This window comes from Dunckerocampus dactyliophorus, chromosome 2 (assembly GCF_027744805.1).
Source record: "Dunckerocampus dactyliophorus isolate RoL2022-P2 chromosome 2, RoL_Ddac_1.1, whole genome shotgun sequence".
Lineage (NCBI taxonomy): Eukaryota > Metazoa > Chordata > Actinopteri > Syngnathiformes > Syngnathidae > Dunckerocampus > Dunckerocampus dactyliophorus.
Window position 1 is genome coordinate 28,499,731 of NC_072820.1, and position 20,260 is coordinate 28,519,990.

The 20,260-nt window shown below is 43.2% G+C and overlaps 1 protein-coding gene across 1 annotated transcript; it reads left to right on the forward strand.

Moving 5' to 3' along the window:
• The first annotated feature begins 1,062 nt into the window (after positions 1 to 1,062).
• On the forward strand, positions 1,063 to 17,686 carry LOC129168822 (synaptopodin 2-like protein). The gene is made up of 5 exons (XM_054754525.1): positions 1,063 to 1,201; positions 5,707 to 5,858; positions 5,943 to 6,206; positions 9,360 to 9,706; positions 14,001 to 17,686. Exons 1-5 carry the CDS (start codon positions 1,100 to 1,102, stop codon positions 16,541 to 16,543), a joined length of 3,408 nt encoding a protein of 1,135 aa, XP_054610500.1. The 5' UTR covers positions 1,063 to 1,099; the 3' UTR covers positions 16,544 to 17,686.
• Positions 17,687 to 20,260: the final 2,574 nt, after the last annotated feature.

The following is a 20,260-nucleotide window of genomic DNA, read 5'->3' on the forward strand; positions in this document are numbered from 1 at the left end:
TTACTGATGCTGTTTCCTCCGTTACACTTGTTCCTCATCTTCGTATCAGTGCTATCACCTAGTGTTACTTACCTGGACTACCTTGTTCACAGAGCCCTTTTCCTCTGTCGTTTTTGTTACACCATTAAAGAACCTTAATTTTTGCAACCCGCCGCCTTGTCTCTGCATTCCGGGGGTCAAGCACTTGACAGTTCGTGACAATTCCTGTCAAAGAAGAAGTCACCTACTTAGGGTCTCTTAATCTCTAAAAATCTAAATTTGAGATGCAATTTGAATTTTGACCTAATTATTAAAAAAAAGAAAATCAGATAAAATCAGTGGTTACAGAGAGACTTGTCCCTAAAAGGTAGAGTTCATATTACTAAAGCTGAAAGATACTTTGATTTTATTTGGAAAAATTGTTCACATTATATTAAGAAAAGAGTTGTTCTAAATGAAGAGCAAGGGGGGGCTTAATTTTCTAGACTTTGCCACCCTTAATAATATGTTTAGAATTAATTGGGCTCGGCACTTCCTTAAAAATCTAATCTCAATTTGGAATTTCATTCCACATTACATTTTCTCTCTTTTTGGTGGTTTAAAATTTATTCTGAACTGCAGCCAGGATGTAGACAACCTTCCTGTGAAATTAGCAGCTTTCCATAGGCAAGTTATTTTATCTTGGTCTCTAATTTACAAACATAACTTTTCAAGTACATAATGTACCTAACGTTATTTCTTAGGACACACAAAACAAGAAACCAATATTGACAATAACCCTTCCCCCCACTTTCCCCTGCTGCTAATTTTGGTGTGCTTTGGGAAAAATGGAGGCAAAGTGCTGGCTGTTGGACAGACCCCCGCCTCTTGCCCTGCCTGAGCCCCTGTTTAAGAGGGAGACATGGTGTATGGCGGTTATTTTGGGATGGTGTATCAGCAAGCATCCCCTCCCCGCAGCATGTGTTGAATAGAGGGACACACACACACCTCCGCCCACAGATGAAAGCCAGCGGCGCCCCTCCCCGCCTATCCTTTCTTTACGGGTGGAGTTAAATATTCTTTAACTGAGTGAGAGGAAGTTAGGAACTTTCTACCGTCACTTCGCAGGCCGTGAGCAGCAATGGTGGCTGAGGAGATTGTGGTCTCCCTGTCTGGGGGGTCCCCGTGGGGCTTCAGACTTCAGGGAGGAAAGGAGCAGCAGAAGCCTCTACAGGTGGCAAAGGTAGGATGACGACCTTGTGATACTAAGGACAACTAATACCAGCGTCATGGTATTGATGCTATCACTATGGTGAATTTCTCTTGGAGATTAATAAAGTATCTATCTATCTATCTATCTATCTATCTATCTATCTATCTATCTATCTATCTATCTATCTATCTATCTATCTATCTATCTATCTATCTATCTATCTATCTATCTATCTATCTATCTATCTATCTATCTATCTATTTATCTATCTATCGCGCATTCATTCATTGCATTGTGAGGCCCACTTTTAATAGATGAATGAATGGTAAGTTACTGAGAGAGTAATCTATTACTCTGCCATTTTTATGGGTAACAAAACTGTGTGAATACATAACCTTGAACCACTACTGTACCAGGCCAGGGATCACAGAAAGACACAATTTTTTAATTTTTATTATGAAAAATGTCTGCTTGGATCGACTAGGCCTCTTTCCCACCAATATATCGTATGTAGTTGTATATTGTTTACTGTTTTAAAGTTTAGGGGTCACAAAACACTGCGATTGGCCGGCGACCAGGCCAGGGTGTACCCCCCCCCCGAAGTCAGCTGGGATAGGCTCCAGCATACCCCCGCGACCCAAATTAGGATAAGCAGCATAGAAAATGGATGGATGGATGGGTCACAGCGTGAACACATGTCCTCCTGTTGGATCCTGACTCAAGTTTCATTTCAGTGCAGCGACACATATTCGTTAGGCCTTTAGTGCTTCAGATTCTATGCTGTTGACAATTTAAAAGGCCTCAATAACAAGGGTGTTCTCTCTCATAAGACAAATACACTCAAATTTGAAGACCAGTTGAAAAATTGAAAGAATTTACATTTTGCACTGTTGGATCTCTTTCATGCAAAATGCAAAAAGAAGAAATGGGACAGTGAGACAAAAAACATTTTGAGTAAGACAATTATTGCAAACAAATATCAAAGTTAAACAGCCTCATCAGCTGATCAAAAGTTTAAGAGCACAGCCTTTAAAAGGGAAAATGTTGGCAAAAATGCGGATTGAATGTGATTTTGGATGCCCTGAATGTGTCAGGTATTCACACTGTCATGATCTCTTGATGGCAAAGGCAAAAAAGCTTTTTCTTTGAACATGGTGAGTTTGTTGAGTTGCAGAAGCAAGGCCTCTCGCAGAAAGCCATTGCTGCTGAGGTTGGAGGCAGTAAGACAGTCGTTTGAAACTTCTTCAAAGATCCTCAAGGTTATGGAACAAAAAAGTGTAGAAAGAAGTTGTAGACCCAAAAAAATATCACCGGCCCTGAGCCAGAGCCAGAGGATTCGATTGGCTGTCTGTCAAGACACGGGACCACCCTTGGCCCAAATGAAGGTTGTTACTGGTGCCGCGTTTAGTCCAATAACCATCAGATGGTGTCTGCCAAAGAAGGATTTTAAGAAAATTGCTCGTTTTGTATTTGCACGTGAGAGCAATGGGACATTGAAAGGTGGAAGAAAGTTTTATTATCTGATGAGACAAAAATTTAACCTTGATGGTCCAGATGGCTTCCAACGCTACTGGCATGACAAGGAGATCCCCCCTGAGATGTTTTCTACCCGGCACAGTGGAGGGGGCGCCATCATGATGCTTCAAAAGAACAATGGGACTTCAGGTTGTGCGGTGGTGTCAAACGGCAGCTGGCTATGTGGAGATGTTGCAGGGGGCAACCCTCATGACTCAAGGTGGTGTGGTAATAACCGGCTTTTTCAACAGGACAACACTGCAGTTCACAATGCCCGCCTGACAAAGGACTTCTTCCAGAGGAATAACATCACTCTTTTGGACCATCCTGCCTGTTCCCTTGATCCAATTAAATCCAATTAAATTCAATTAATTAATCCAATTAAATCCAATTGAAAACATTTGGGGATGAATGGCAAGGGAATTTTAGAAAAATGGACATCAGTTGCAGACAGTGGATGCTCTTCGTGAAGCCATCTTCACGACCTGGAGCAACATTCCCACTAGCCTCCTGGAAACACTGGCATCAAGCATGTCCAAGCCCATTTTTCAGCTGATTAACAAGAATAGTGCAGCTACTGCTGACTCCTTTTTTGAACATTTTTTTTCTATTTTAGGAGGGGCTTTCCTTTTTTTTTAATAGCTAGAGTCTTAATCTTTTGATCAGCTGATGAAGAGCCTATTTCACTTGTTGCTTGTTTACAATAAATTTCTCACTCAATTTTTTTTTGTCTCACTCCCTTTGATTTTTTTGCGTTTTGAAGCTCTACTAAAAACCTCTTTATGTTCCAACAGTACGAAATGTAAATACTTGCAACTTTTCAACTTAAAAAAACTTACTTATTTTGATCAGGAGTGTATATTGTGCCCTTGCTCACTCTTTAAGGTAGCTGGCACTCTGGAATATCTCATTGATACAACACTGTGTGTGCATCCTTCTGTGTGTGTGTGTGTATGTGCGCATACCTCAGATGAGCCTGGTTGGGAATGGGGCACAGAGCGCAGGATAAGAATAACCCCTTTAGGAGGAGCTTGTAGCTGCTGATGGAAAAACACCAAGATAGACTATCAAGCAGCATCATTTGTGAACGTACTCCTATGTCCCATCATTACAATGCACACGCATCTCTGTCTGTCTTGAAATGTGCTTGATATTCTTGCAAGTATTTATCTTTGGGTATGTGGGTAACATATGGTGAATGACAGACATGCCCCCCACCTCCTTGGTCCAGGCAGCTGTTCAAACCCCCTCTTTCATTATGCTCACATGTGTTGCGTGCCACTAGATTGAATTCTTGGTCCACCAATGGAAAAGTTCGCAAAGATGTCCTTGCATGTGTTGGTGTGTGAGATTATTGCTGATCAAGGCCAATCCTGCATGCAGCCCAATATGTAGGAAACACATTCTCCACATATCAACTATTTGATAAGATGTGTGTGTAACGTGTGAAGATTGATAGGCAGCGCGCTCATGCAGTCAGACTTCCAAAATAATCCTGTGACGTCATCTCAGTGACCTCCAGCTGAGCTATTCTGATACACGGTGAGACATTTTAAAATAGCGCAAATGTGTATATTAATTATGTTTAAATATAGCTTGAATATCTCTTTGTAGTATGTAAGGAGGTATAGTAATAGAAAGCCCATACTGTACGGTAGTGTCCTACACCTGCATTCTTACAGTAGCCACTAGGGGGTGCTCGCATCAAATGACCCAGGTCGGACTCAAGCTTTATGCACTCGCTTGCATTAAATATTTTATTTTAAGAGTTTATGGTATCCAATTTCAGAAATTATTTGATACAGTTTGATGCAATTTTATTTACTACTTTGTTTCAGTTTCCTGAGTACGTTTTTATGCTTAATGCGTCGTGAAGGGGACTTGAGGGTGCTACGTGAAAAAAAACAACAAATGTAAATAATATATGAATATGTACATTAAAAAAAATGCTGCAAGTGCTGCAAAGGAAACGCAGTAAAATATGACCACAGAAAATTTGTGTACTACATTATAAGGCTTCTTTCTGTTTCTGTAGTTTGAAAAAGTACATAAATATATATTTTTAAAATTATTTGCTGGCAATACTTTTTTTTTTATCTGTATAATTTACAGTACTGCAACTATTGCAACTAAATAAAGTTACCAAATATGCTTCCTTATGTCCAATAAAAACAAACAAACAAATAAATATAAATATTGTACTGTAATATATAAATATGTTCATAAAATAATAATGAAAAATCAGTACCCGTGCTTCAGAGGAAACTCATTAAAATATGACCACAAAAAAATTAGTGTACTACATTATAAGAGTTATTTTTTTCTGTAGTTTGAAAAAAGTATATATTTTTGAAAAAAAATACTTGTTGCCAATACATTTATGTTTTAAAAAATCGGTATAATTTACAGTACTTTTATTTACATTGCCATGTTCTACTTAGCTTTCTTCACTGATTAGCTTGTTGAAATCACATGGTTCTACTTAGCATCTATTGCAACTTAATAAAGTTACCAAATACAGTGGTGTGAATAAGTATTTGCCCCCTTCCTGAGTTCTTATTTTTTTGGCATGTTAAATGGAACTCAAACGTTTCAAATCATCAAACAAATTTAAATATTAGTCAGTGAAAACACAACTGAGCAAAAAATGCTTTGTTTGATGGTCTGAAACATTGAAGTGTGACAAACATGCAAAAAAAAAAAGAAATCAGGAAGAGGGCAAGCACTTTTTCACACCACTGTATGCTTCCTTGTGTCCTGTGAAGAGAATAAATATGATGTTTAATATGGTACTTCCATTTCCAAAAGACCATTCCCACTGAAACTGTATGCCAGTGGAAAAAGCTGCAAATCCGGCCCCTAGTGGCTGTGAGCAGCATAGGTGATGACCTATGCAACCAGGACAATATGATTGGATACTGAGGATTCCATGGCTCTCTGTCCCCGATGCATTTGCAAAAAAAAAGACTGATATTTTGCTTGTGTGAGCTGCACACATGTCGATTGTTGCTTACTTGCAGGTACGCCGGCGCAGCAAAGCTTGCAGAGCCGGGCTGAAGGAGCACGATGAGCTCGTTGCCATTGGCGACCACATGTGTGCAGAGCTCAGCCATGCTCAGGCCATGAGCCTCATTGATGGACAGAGTGCTATGCTCCACCTGAGGGTGAAAAGGTGACAGTCACAACACCACCATAACTTCCAAATGTGTTTTTTACAGATAGAGAATGTCATTTATTGTGTACTTCCTGCGTTCAGGGCTTCTGCTGGATTCCACTCTTCCTCTTACTCTGGTCGCTCCTCACCTCCTCGCCTCTCTGCCGTGTCCTCCCACTTCTCTCCTGCCGCCGAGCCCAGTGGCATCACCTCTCCTCCGGACAGCGAGGCCTACTACGGCGAGACGGACAGCGATGCTGACATGCAGTCGTACACACTCTGCCGCCAACGACGCACACCTCCTCACACCCGCTCACCTGGTCGCTATGACAACCATCAGGAGGACGAGATGTCTGAAATGAGCGGGTAAGGCAGATTAGTGCCACTTAGCTCATAGTAAAGCCTGTAATTTGCTTTGTACGCTACTAGACACATTATAGCCAGCTAGCAGATGCAGCAATGTCGAAAAATATAATTATTTTTCATGGACGTGTCACACGTTTAACATTTGTTGCACTTTGTGGGGAATAGTTAATTCATGCACCAAAACCCAAAACAAACCATGCTGCCACTATGCTATTTCTTAGACAACTTGGGGCAGAAGGCTCCACTGCCCAACACACAGGAGCAAGAACAAGGAGAGTCGGCAAGAGCAACGTCAAACATGTTTACTTTGAAGACACAAAAACACATTAGCTTTTAATCACTACTCTGTATTAAATATCAAAGGAATGTACCTAATGCACATTTCCCAGATGACACAGTGTCATCTGCTGGATCTGATGAGTATTACCTCTCATGCAGGGGTGTCCAAACTTTTTTGACCAAGGGCCGCATATTGAAAAATCAAAGGATGTGGGGGCCACTTTTACATTTTTTAAACCAACCTATGTAGATATGCTGAGACTTCTTTATAAAGAAAAAAACAGCCTGCAACTCAGCTTTGTGTTATCAGTGACAAAGCATATTATATTAGTATAATTTGTTTTTTACTTTACTTTATTACACTTTTTTTGCTGTTTTTTTATTTTTACGAATATTTCAACTTTCTTTTTGTACATTTTTTCTCATAATATTATGACTTTATTCTCATAATATTTTGACTTATCTTAACTTTTTCCCCAACTTAATTTTCCAAAAATTGTAACTTTGTCTTTGCTTTGTTTGTTTCTCATATTAAGACTTTTTTTCCTTTAAATTTTCAATTTTATGCTATTTTTTCTCTTGATATTATGACTTTCCTTGAGGGCTGCAGCTATTGAATATTTTAGTAATTGAGTATTCTACTGAAAATTTTTCCGATTTATCAAGTACCGTAATTGGAGAAAACATATTTTTGCTTGCTTAAAGAGCAATAAAATACAAGAAAAAAATAAATCATTTCACTAAATAATGAACAACCGATTGGTTTAATTTTTTTGGGTAATAGTTTTATTGTGCATAGTGTAACTCGTGGTTATTTTTAGGGATATATATAGTAGGAGTGGGAATCTCTGGCCACCTCACGATTTGATGCCATTACGATTCAGAGGCTTGCGATGCGATGATGAAACGATTATCGATGCATCTTTTTTTGTGATCAATAGTTTGTCATTTTTTCCATGCATAATTTTTTTTATTCATATAAGTTCTTTTTACTCACTGTGCGCTACTAAAACAAATCATATTTGTAATGATCCACAATTAAAATAAACAGGAAACAGATGAATTTACTTCCATTATCTTTTAATAATTGGAAGGTTACATCTACCAACATATTTCCCATTGCACAGAACCAGCAGGAAATTATTTACAAATAAATAAAAATCCTGAGCATAGAATCTCTGACAAAATAATGTTTTTGCCGTACAGCAAAGTCAAAAACAGCTTTCATACAAAATATAGATTTCTGTACCAGCGGCTCTCATGAAAGAATAATGGTCAGTATTGGTCAATAATGGTCAATAATGGTCAATAATAGATGTCAGTATATTATGAATAACCAACAATACTCGGCTTCCCTTATTCACAAATGCAGTGTCAGTAAAATTACGTTGTGATGGGACGTTGTATCTGGGTTCCAAAGTGCGCAACAAAGCACAAAAGCCCTGCTTCTCAACAACCGAATACGGCCACAAATCCTTCGCAGTAAAAGTGTTTCAAGAAGAAACACTTTTCCAAGTTGGGTGGAAAATTTGTTATCGCCTGCTTGATGGTTCTCTGGTTGGCAGCAGCTTCAGCTGGCTGTTTTTCTTCCTGGTTCGGGTGCAAACGTGCTTTGTGGGTTCTCATATTTGTCGCGTTCCCAAAATATTTCAAGATTGAATTCCAAAGTTTGCATATTGTCTGGCTCTTGTCCAGCTCATTTTTACCTTCAACTACGTCAAAGCCAAAGTTCTTCCAGGCACTCGCTTTAAATCCAGCAGGAGTTTACGCTCAGCCATTCTGGTAGTGTCTTATGAGCGCCACACACGGGAGGTGACATCGCCTGTGCGATAGGGCAATTATCGTGTGTCACTCTGTCACGCAAAATTTGTGCGTGTGAAAGTTTGTGCTTGTGCGTGTTTGTGCACACGCTGGCTTGCGACACGATCCCAGAAAGTTGAAAAATGTTCAACTTTTCATCACTGTCGCCCAGACGAGGACCAATAAGCGAGAGCTTCATTGATCGACCATTGATCAGACAGGATGCTAATCAGTACGCTATACTTGCCATGTCAGATTTCCCAGAGCTAATTGACATTTCTAAAAAAGAATATAGAGATTTAAAGAAAAAAAACAGCGGCATGGGAACTCATTGGTGCCAGAGTAAACAGTGAGTAAGTTTACACTCACTTACGTGGACATTTATGTAAGTTTATCTTCAATATTAGCAAGATCCGGTACTAACAAAACAGCTAGACTCATTCAATTTGCTCTGGATGTGAACATGTCATTCATCCATGTAGCTGGTCACAGCTGCTCGCCGCCTCCCGTGTGCATGGTTTGCTACACATTTGCGATGAGTTTCACCAATCGCAGTCGTTTGTCGCCTCCCGTGCGTGGCGTGGGAGGAAACAAAATAATACTTTGATGGGGTTTCATAGTTCCTTGAGTCTTGTTGGTGAAAGTTTATTAATCAGTTCAGTTCAGGGGTTTCCCTGTTGGGAAGAAATCCTTAATCCATTGATAGTGAAGAAAAAAAAAACAGTACAACTAGCTCGCCACTTCGTTCTGAAGGAATCAAATCCTGTTCATTTTGGGTGCGAAACCAAATTGTGCAAAAAACAAAACTGACCTGTAAAGGCCAGAAAACCTGGATCAATATTTCATATTGTCAAAAAGTTCACCGGTGAACAAGTTTTCAGTAATTCACATTTCAGTTCAATATGGCAATAAAGAAAGTGCCAAAGGCCAATAAAAAACAGCTGCGGGCTGTAAATGTCCCCCAGCTGCACTTTAGACACCCCTGCCCTAATGCAAAATCTCTAGATGTTTTTCCTATCTTCATTTTTAATAATAATAATGATAAATCAATGGCATTTTCTTCCAATCTTCAAGATATGAGAGTGCCAACGATGCAGCACTACTCCGGTGCAAGGATTTTGTCTACCAGCCCCACCAGACGGACTGGACCACGCCCCCTGCCCACACCCCGGCCCACAGCCTCACCCCGACCCCCGATAGGGCTTTGACAGAGGCCGAGGGGGAAGGAGACAGCGGCTTCCAGGAAGTGGGGGGCAGTGTCGGGATTGCCGCATGCCTGCCTTTGGTGTCTCCGGAGCGGGCCAATGATGCCCGAATGCTGCGGTCTGCTGGGAGTCATCTGGTGCCCATGGTGGGACCCCAGCAGGGCCCTGTGAGCGAGGATCTCTCTGCCACCTATATGGACAAAGCACGGCAAGCCAGTGAGTATACATTTGTTTATAAAATATTTCAAAACCGCCGTATCCCTGCGCCTCTCCATTCTTGTGTATGTGACGAAGATGCTCGCATCTACTTCCGCGATGGAGCATCTTGTTTACGTGTGTGTTCCACAGCGGAAGAAGACGCGAGCGTCTTTGTCACGTACATAAGGATGGAGAGGTGACAGTGCGCAGGGATACAGCAGGAGACAGATATAACAAGTGTGGGGTGAGTCGCCGTTGATGGACTACACTGCTGATGGGGATGTCATACAACTTCATGTCAAAAACTTCAAACTATCACTTTAAGTTTTGTCACTGCCCTCTCGTGGTTATTTCTTGTCACTGCAGCATTTTGTCAAGCTACTAGTGTTCTGTATGTGCAGGCTTACAGTGACAGAGTGAGTTACTGGTATTGAAGCCATTTATGTCACTAAATGTATATATAGAGGCTGCATGACTTCACTGTAAGCTATACTGTTTATCATAATATATGTGAGTCTAGTGCTTCAATGAACTACTTTAGATATGAATGCATTATTTAGTAGTACCGTAATCATTTCCTAATAACAGATAAATGTGTAATTTGTCAAATATATGGCCTAATGACGTAAGTAAGTGCTTAACTATTGGGAAAAATTAGCTCAGGGACCTGCCCTTTCTCATGTTACACACACATATAGGGCTATAGAGTTTGCTGTATGTATGCGTGTGTGGATGTGTGTGCAGTGGCATGGAGTATCAGCAGCAGCAATAGCAATGACTTATGAGCAGGCCAGTACAGTCATTGTAATCATCTATAAGGGGTTGCATGAAGTCACATTAAAGGGAGCAGGGAATGGAAAAATAACAGACATAAGTCAGCGTCCATTCATCCATCTTCTTCCACTGATCCGAGGTCGGTTCGCGGTGACAGCAGCCTAAGCAAGGAAGCCCAGACTTCCCTCTCTCCGTCTATTTCGTCCAGCTCCTCCCTGCGGATGCCGAGGTGTTCCCAGGCTAGCTGAGAGACATAGTCTCTCCAATGTGTGCTGGGTCTTCCCCGAGGCCTCCTACCAGCTGGAAGTGCCCTGAACACCCCCCAAGGCAACCTGGCCAGATGCTCGAGCCACCACATCAGACTCCTCTCAATGTAGAGGAGCAGCGGTTGTACTCCGAGTCTCTGACAGTGCTTCTCACCTTTTCTCTGAGAGAACCCAGCCACCCTCGGAGAAACACATTTCGGCCGTTGGTACCCACGATCTTGTACTTTCGGTCACTACCCAAAGCTCATGACCATAGGTGAGGGTAGGAACGTAGATCGAACGGTAAATTGAGAGCTTTTGGTTCAGCTCCTTCTTCACCACAATGGCCTGACACAGAGTCCATATCACTGCAGATGCCGCACATATCAATCTTGTGTTGCATCCTTCCCTCTCTCGTGAACAAGACCCCGAGGTACTTAAACTCCTCCACTTGGGGCAGGATCTCATCCCTGAAGCAAAGATTACACTCCACCCTTTTCCGAGCGAGAACCATGGACTCAGACTTGGAAGTGCTGATTCTCATGCCAGCCGCTTCACACTCGGCTGTGAACCAATCTAGTGAGAGTTGAAGATCATAGCCTGAGGAAGCCAACCGGACCACATCTTCTGCAAAAAGCAACGACCCAATCCACCAAACCGGATCCCCTCAAAGGCCTGGCTGTGCCTAGAAATTCTCTCCATAAAAGTAATGATTGGTGACAAAGGGCAGCCCTGGTGGAGTCCTACCCTCACTGGAAAGGAGCCCTGCCACCGAGGAGCATTTCTCAGCAACCTCAGCCCCAAAGATTGGATAGCCCATCGTGGAGTCCCCAAGCACTGCTTCCTCACTGGAAGACGTTTCGGCAGAATTGGGGAGGTCTTCGAAGCATTCCTTCCACCGGTCCACAACATCTCGAGTCGAGGTCAGCAGCATGCCATCCCCACCACACATGGTGTTGACAGAGTACTGCTTCCCCCTCCCGATACGGCAGATGGCGGTCCAGAATCTCTTCAAAGCTGTCTGGAAGTCGTTCTCCGTGGCTTCCCACAAGTTTTTGCCTCAGTGACTACCTCCGGAGTCATAGCCCATCCCCACAACCAAAGGCAGAGGGTAACTACCCTTTCGTTCACCAGGTTAAACTCCAACGTACAGGCCCTAAGCTGGGGGGCAACAAGAATTGCCACTCACTGCTGGCATGCCAGAGTGGAATACAGTCCAGCACCTCTCGAGAGACTAGTTCCAGAGCACTTGCTGTGTGTTGAGGTGAGTCCGATTACATCTAGCCGGGCCTTCTCCACATTGCGCACCAGCTCAGGCACCTTCCCCATCAGAAGGGTGACATTCCACGTACTGAGAGCTAGCTTCTGCAGCCAAGGATCGGACCAAGGTCATCACTTTCAGCTGCCAACCAGCCCACTCTTGGCCCCTCCCATGAGTCGTGCTATCCATGTAGCCTCTCCGGGCTGAGGCCGGCTGTGCCCAATGGCTGTAGGCCCAGCCGCCAGACACTCGTCATCGTGTCCCACCTCCAGGCCTGGCTCCAGAGGGGGACCCCGGTGACCCACACCCGGGCGAGCGTCACAGGAGTAGGGAACAGGGAAAAGGGGTCTATTTGAGGTACGTTTTGTCACGTCCCTCACCTTGGAGCTGTTTGTCTTGGCTGGCCCTACAAGGGGCATAAAAGCCCCCGACAACTTAGCTCCTAGGATAATCGGGACATGCAAACTCCATCACGATAACGTAGTACCTCAGGAGGTCAGCTTACGTACTGCGAAGCTGCACCACACACAGAGAAGCCATTTAATCATGCAAAAATGCATTACTGCTACTGAAAGGTAATAAATGTTCAAAAGTGGTCTCTAAAATGCAAAAAAGGGCCATACATACACATTGATACATATTATCAATATAGTCATACAGTATACACTGAATGACACTGCCCTCTATTTCTGAGTGAGGGGGTCTCTCTCGTGTGTGTGTGTGCGTGTGTGTGTGTGTGTGTGGGTGTGTGTGTGTGTGTGTGTGTGTGTGTGTGTGTGAGATCGAGACCAGACAGGTGTTTAATGCCTGTCAGGCTGACAGGAATAGTGAGTTGACATCATTCGTTGGTTTGGGGTCGTCACATGGAGACAAAGGTCTTTAAGTACTTTTACAGAAATGGACGGGTGCGGGTGTGTGTGTATACAGTAGGAGGGCCCTAACGGCCGTTAACACACACACACACTCACACACGCATAAAGTTAGTGTGGAAAGATGAGGGACCCAACATCACATTCAGCAAGTGGACGCACAAGCGGAAACAAAGGTAAGACTCACTGGTGGAACTGATGTAAAAAGTTGTTTTTTTTTCAAATTAAGAATTTTTAATAGTTAAGCTCGATTTAAAGTTGAATATTATATAATAATACTGTTGATTCTGACAAGGCACCTGTTAATATTATTATTATTTATTTAAGTTGCCACTCTATCTTGAGCTGCACATTTTGATGTAATGTTAATGAATTTGACTAAATATGAAACCCCCAAAATAAACTGTTAACTGTCAAATCATATCATATGATACACTTGTTGTTACTGTCCAATGAGAAGCATTTATTTTGAATGTTCTGACTTGTTTTCCCCTAACATGTAAAACAATTAACAATTTAAAAATATTTGAGTTTTTAATTATTTTTACATATTTTTTCTGAAAAGCAACTCCAAAAGTGGAGAGTTTTTGTGATTCTTTAAGTCCAAAAAACAAAAAAGACTGTGATCTAACCTTCCTGGACTGGTTCATGGTTGGAGAGCAGCAGGAATTCGTTCTTCTAAGGGGCTATCCATAAGGAAACAGTTTCAGGTAAAAACGACAAAATTGATCATTTCAGCCTCTCATCCACACAGAAATGGCATTCTTGGTGCCCTGAAACTGTATTTTATAAAAATGGCTTCAAAAATGGCGGCTTGTCGTTTTCGTATAGACGGCCAAACTGCTGTTTTTCAGAAACGATGACGTCACCGTTCCGTCAGCACCCTGTCGCTGTCACGTGACCAGAAGTGAGCTATGAGGACAAGCCAACTATTTACTACTTGTAATCCGGCACGCAAAGTTTTCAACCCGCCAAAAAAAAAAAAATCCCAGAAACGTTCCCATTTGGACAGTGCCTAAATCCATAACACATACTGCAGTTTGTCACTGCTAATCCTCACTGTCACTGTACAGAACATAGTCAGTCTGGTCAGGCTCTGTACACTATGAGTTGTTCTAACCTTGTGTCATAACGCTTATTTGGCTTTCTTCTCCATCCCACAGAGCTGCAGCGTGGCGAGAGTCTGGTGGAGAAGCAGGTGAAAGAAGCTCGAACCAAATGTCGCTCCATTGCCTCCCTGTTGACCGATGCTCCCAACCCAAACTCCAAAGGGGTGCTGATGTTCAAGAAGCGGCGGCAGAGGGCCAAGAAGTACACACTGACCTGCTTTGGAAAGGCTGAGGAGGAGGACAGGGGAGGGGAGACCACCGAGGGGGAGACGGAGGAGGAAGGCGGGAGCTCCATCCAAAGCTCCGAAGTTGACGAGGAGGGCTTCTCGGCCTCGTTTGATCCCACGTGGGACAGCGGTTACTTGGACCTGCTGGACAGGAGGAGCGCCGCTTGCCCGCCCACCACTCCTACAACAGCCAATACCAGCCAAGGATTTGACAGCCCACCTAAGCACAATCAAATACTAGTGACACCTGTCAATCAATCCCCGAGCTTGGAGGTGTTTGGGATAGAGAGTATGAAGCAATCAGTCGAGCCGTCTCACCAAATGTCTGCACCGATTCTTCACAATGGGGGGGCAGTTGCCATAAGTCGGGCTAGTGTTAAGCTAAGATCACCACCTTTAACCCCTCCTATGAAACAAAATGGCCAATGCACCAATCTCAGTCCAAGTCCTTGCTCTGATCACCACTTGAATGCTAGTTTAAGTCCTAATGCCTCAACGCTCAATCGCACCGCCCGCCCCTTCACCCCTGGCTCCAGCCCCTCTCGCTCATCTGTCACCTCTGTGATGTTTCAACCTCCCCAGCCCAAACCATCCGCAGCCACCACAGTGAGCAAACTCGCGGATGCCGTCTCCACGGTGACCATTGCGCCGACTCTCTATCCATTAGGCCCAGATGCCAAGAGGGCCGTGTCTAGCACCTCCCTTTACATCCCAGCTCGGAATAACAGCGCCACCCCCTCCATCAGCTCCTCTGCTCTCTCTCCTCCCACCTCATTGCCTTCACCTCCTTCCCAACCATTTCCCCCTCCCCCCTTGGTGCAAGCTTCACATTCCCCTGCTCTTGCCCCCCTTCCTCCTCAAGGCTCCCAAACCTATCCATCACCTGTTCAATCCTTCTCACCTCCACAGGCATTTCACTCTCATTCTACCTTTTATCAATCCCCTGGAATTTCTGTTCCTCCTATCTCCCAGATCCAAGTCCCCATGTCTCCTCCTCCCACCCATCTTTCTCCAGCTGCACCTGCCCATCCCTGCATCCCTGCAGTAGCATCCACGAGTCCCCATGTTGCCATGGTCACAGCAATGCCCCCTCAAGCCTCTGTCTCGACCTCCCTGGCCACTCGCGAACAGCAGATCTCTGTCCCAGACGCTCGCACTGGCATCCTTCATGATGCGCGACGAAGAAGCAACAAAAAGCCGATGTTCAGCGTCATCCAGAGCAAAGACGTGTCCCCTAACCCCGCTTTGATGTCCATGGTGCAGAACATGGATGACCGCTTTGGGAAAACAGTGGTCGCAGAGCCTGGTGCTGCAACCGATGCTGAGGTGGGTCATGAGTCCGGGCCCGAGGAGGACTGGTTGAGGCTGGGAGCAGAGGCTTGTAACTTCATGCAGGCTCAACGGGGACCTAGGCCACCCCCTGTAGCTCCAAAACCACATACAACTCAGGCACCTCAGCTGGCAGGAAAGGGGGGTCAGCTGTTTGCCCGCCGCCAGAACCGCATGGATCGATACATTGTTGAAAGAAGCCCCTCTGTCGCCGCTGCGCCATTCTCTCCTTCCCAGACCAGGGAGCCGTCACCCACGCCTTCACTTCCGTCCACCTGGAAGTACTCCTCAAACATCCGGGCCCCTCCTCCCATTTGTTACAACCCCCTACTCTCACCCTCCTGTCCCCCCAAAGCACAGAAGAAGACAGAGGTAACAAAGACCGGACCGGCTGGATCCAAAGGGAAGAAAGCCTCCAACAAGACAGTGGACGTCATGAACCACCAGCCTTACCAGCTCAACTCGTTTCTCTTCACCTACGGGGGCATGACACCACGGGGTGCCTCCACCAATCATCAGCCAGGTGGCCCTCAGAAGACTGAGCGAGTGTATGAAGTGAAGCGCTTCTCCACACCCCCTCCGACAGCCACAGCCCCCACACTAAATGTTATCCAACCTCGATCAGCCACCACCCTCGGCGAACCAATGTGGCGTTCCAACATGGCATCCCCTCCACCGCAAACTGCCGTCTATCAAGCTCAGACACCCACCACACCATACCAACCTCTGTGGTCCCCTAAACCCTCGTCCCCTCTGCTGCCCCCTGCCCCTACAGCCCCCCTCCCCCAGCTTCCCACTTTTGCCTCAGCTCCACACCCTGCCCAGTCCCCCTCATTCTTCCACCGCCAGGCCTCACAGCCCCAGCAACAACAAGCCGACAGGCTGTTTAAAAGCACACCGGATCTGAGTCCTCTCTGGTCCCCCGGTGCACCGCGGCAGATGTCCACTGGCAGTCAGTTCAGCAGGGTGCCCAGGCCTAGGTTCAGCACCACTAACCTGGGCCTACAGCCCTGCGTGTGGCGCCCTGGATCTGCCAAGTAAGCTTACCCATTTTGACCTGGACTCATTGGAAACCACTACACTTTATTTCTAAACTTATTTTTAGTTTGTTAAAGGGGTAGTTCGAATTTTTTGACATGAAGTTGTATGACATCTCCATGAGAAGTGTAGTGCATCAAAAGTGACTTTCCCCCTACATCGTCTGGTGAGCCCAGTTCTGGTCAGATTTCAGCGATGAGGAAATTGGTTCTGGTTAGTTGGTGAGGCCCAATTAAGTAAAGAGTTTGTCATCTCAAAACAATATGCGTTCAGAAGAGTAATACAATTGCATCACAAAAATGCCTCCTCGAAAAAAATCAGACCTCTCAATCACTCTGCGCTATTTTCCCTCCATTGGTATCACTGCGCCCTACTGCCACCTGGGCACATTTCCATCACCTGTTTCACATTGTTTACTGCTGTGATAGTGAACATAAACATGTCTCACTACGAAACACGTGCTGGCGACATTCCTTTTAGCAAAAAGGGATACCTATATGAACAGGAATACACAGATGCTGAACTTCGTCTGATGGAGTTACAACGAGCAGAGAGAAAGATGAGGGTCAGTACAAGCACTACAAGCTGATGGGAATGTCATACAACCTCATGTCAAAAAATTTCAATTATCCTTTATTCAAGACATTTTATGTTGGATTCAATCAATGACAAGAACCTGATCAACATATTGATCACTCTGTTGATTACTGTTTGATCCTCACTGGTTGTGTTGTAAAGGTGAACGCTGGTTTAGCAAAGGAAAGGTACTGTGGGAGACCTTGAGAAAGTAGACAGGATTAGAGGATTAGGATTAGAAAAACGCAGGGAAAGAAGACGTTGAAATCAGAATGAAGTGTAGACAATGTGGAAAAGACAGATTTAGTTTTGGATCAGCGCGACGATGAAAAAAGTCTCATGAAGTTTGATAATTCCTGTTGTTGTCAAACAATATAACACAAACTATATAACACAGTGGCGTTTGAGTGTTTTTTAAAATGTTGCTAAATATAGTTGTGAACGTTTTGTTTGTTTTTCATAATATCACACATAAAAAAAAAAACTAATGTGTCCTCATGGAACAGGAGGCGAACAACCCCCCCTGTGGCTGTGATTTCTGTTCCACAGAGACACGGCGGCCAAATAAAAATAGACTTGACTCACCTCAGCTGTCACTCTCTTTCTTCTGGTGTCACCAACGTCATCACTCACTTTCACACTTCCCGGTCGTTCTTTCCTTCATTTTCCAATCTCTTAACGTCTTATTTGTTCTATTATATCGCTATTTGGAAATCTCAGATTCAATTCACATCACTGCCAATCAAGACCATGTTTTTCTTACTTTTACCACACGAGGGCAGTGTGTTCATGCAGATGCTACAGCCTGCTAGACACAAGCTAAATATCTGACAAACATTAAGTAAGGGGTGTCCAAACGTTTTCCAGTGAGGGCCATGCACTGAAAAAGGGCCGCAGGTTCCACTTTGGCATTTTGTGAAGTTATATATATTTCAAGAAAAAAAACTGAATCTCAGCTTTGTGATATGTGAAAATGCCCATTATTAGTATCAACTTGGCTCTTTTTTCCTCATTTTTGCTGTTTTTTATTTTTTATATTTTCCAAACATTTCAACTTTTTTCTTAACTAATCTTTTCTTAATATTATTATTTTATTTCCATAATTTATTCCTATATTATAACTTTTTCCCCAACATAATTTTCCAAAAATGTTTGTTTGGATTATTTGTTTTATTTTCTTTAGTTTTTTTTGTTTCTCATAATATTCCGATTTTTAAAAACAACATTTTTTTCTTTAATATTTCAACTCTACGACAGAGTATTAGGGCCACACTGAAAAAAGAAAGTCGTAAATTTACTAGAAAAAACTCTTAATATTACGAGAATAAAGCCGTAAATTTATGAGAATAAAGTCACAATATTATGTGTCATACATGTCAGAGGGAAAATAGAGCATAGCTCTTCGGGAAGGAAGGAAACTTTCCTCTTGCTTCCGACAAGCTTTTATTTTTTATGTGGCGGCAAAACAGAACAGTTGAGCACAAACAGATTAGCATGTCTAGCCGTTCTCACTTGCTCCTTCCTTACCCCGCCCCGTCCACATGCCCAACGGTAAAGGTCACATAAGCCCCCCCTTTTCATAGCTGCCTCAGAGAATGCCTGGCAATGCCTGTAACATAAAGTTACGACGGAGTATTAAAATAATCTGAGATTTCGAGAAAGAAGTAAAACAAAAAACAAATATAAATGTATAAATGTATAAATGAGCACTCCTACTAGATGCTGGAGATTAAATACATCATTACTAAAAGACTCAGACTTCCTAAAATACTTTGAAAGAGAGTGGACAATGTTTTTAGACTTCAATGACCAACCCGGTGTTTCGGCTAGTATTCTGTGGGAGGCAGCAAAAGCAGTAATGCGCGGAAAAACCATTTCATATTCATCATATAAGAAAAAGAAAGAGAGATTACTAGAATCAGAGTTGGAGAAAAAAATCCAACTCCTCGAAACCGCTCATGCTGACTCAAAGGATGAGCATATCCTAAGTAACCTAAGGAAACTGAAACTAGACTTAAAAGAAATTACTGACAAGAAAATTCAGTTCCAACTGCAGAGACTACGTTTGGAAAAGTTTGAGCATGGCAATAAACACGGAAAATACTTAGCTAACCAGCTAAAAGTCAATAAAGAAAAAAGCTCTATCTCCTCCATTAGAAACTCAGGAGGTCACATCACTCACCTCCCGGAAGAAATTAATTCTGTCTTTAGGAGCTTTTATAAAAATCTATATACACCTCAGATTAAACCATCTCTCCCAGATATCAAAACATTTCTCAACAACATAGAATTACCAAAATTAAATGACGAACAGGTGACCAACTTAGATGTACCCATTTCATTTATAGAACTCCATAACGCTCTACACCGGTTGCCGAATAATAAAGCACCAGGACCTGACGGTTTCCCTGCCGAGTTTTATAAAACATTCTGGCCATTACTATCTCCAATATTTCTTAGAATGGTTCTGGAAATTAAAGACAGTTCATGCTTGCCTCCAACCATGAACTCAGCTACAATCAGTCTCCTGCTGAAACCGGATAAGGACCCAACACTACCTTCCAGTTATCGTCCAATTTCACTGATTAATGCAGATCTTAAAATAATATGCAAAGCGTTAGCTATAAGGCTGGAAAAAGTTACCCCTCATATAATACACCCTGATCAATCAGGATTTATTAAGGGGAGAAACTCAACTAGCAATGTACGCCGTCTAATCAATCTGATTGATTACTCTATCATCCATAATTTAGAAACCACAATTGTCTCATTGGATGCTGAAAAAGCATTTGACAGAGTAAACTGGAAATTTCTCTTTGCAACACTACATAAATTTGGCTTTGGAGACTCATTCAGAACATGGATTAAAATACTATACAACACCCCGAAGGCCTCTGTTCGGACCAACAATCACATCTCTCCAGAATTTACTTTACAAAGAGGTACTAGGCAAGGGTGTCCACTCTCTCCCTCACTATTTGCTATCTTTATCGAACCTCTTGCAGCTGCAATTCGACAACATATAAATATTAAAGGGATCCACACCACAAATGTTCATCATAAGATAAGCCTTTATGCTGATGATGTATTACTCTTCCTGGATAATTCACATTCTTCACTTCACGAAACTATCTCACTCATTAA

Excerpts from the sequence above, each read along its gene's own strand:
- LOC129168822 (XM_054754525.1), top strand. The coding sequence starts at position 1,100 with ATGGTGGCTGAGGAGATTGTGGTCTCCCTGTCTGGGGGGTCCCCGTGG. Across the intron at positions 1,202-5,706 it reads AGCCTCTACAGGTGGCAAAG|GTACGCCGGCGCAGCAAAGC; the intron begins GTAGGATGACGA and ends GCTTACTTGCAG. Across the intron at positions 9,707-14,000 it reads GGACAAAGCACGGCAAGCCA|AGCTGCAGCGTGGCGAGAGT; the intron begins GTGAGTATACAT and ends TCCATCCCACAG.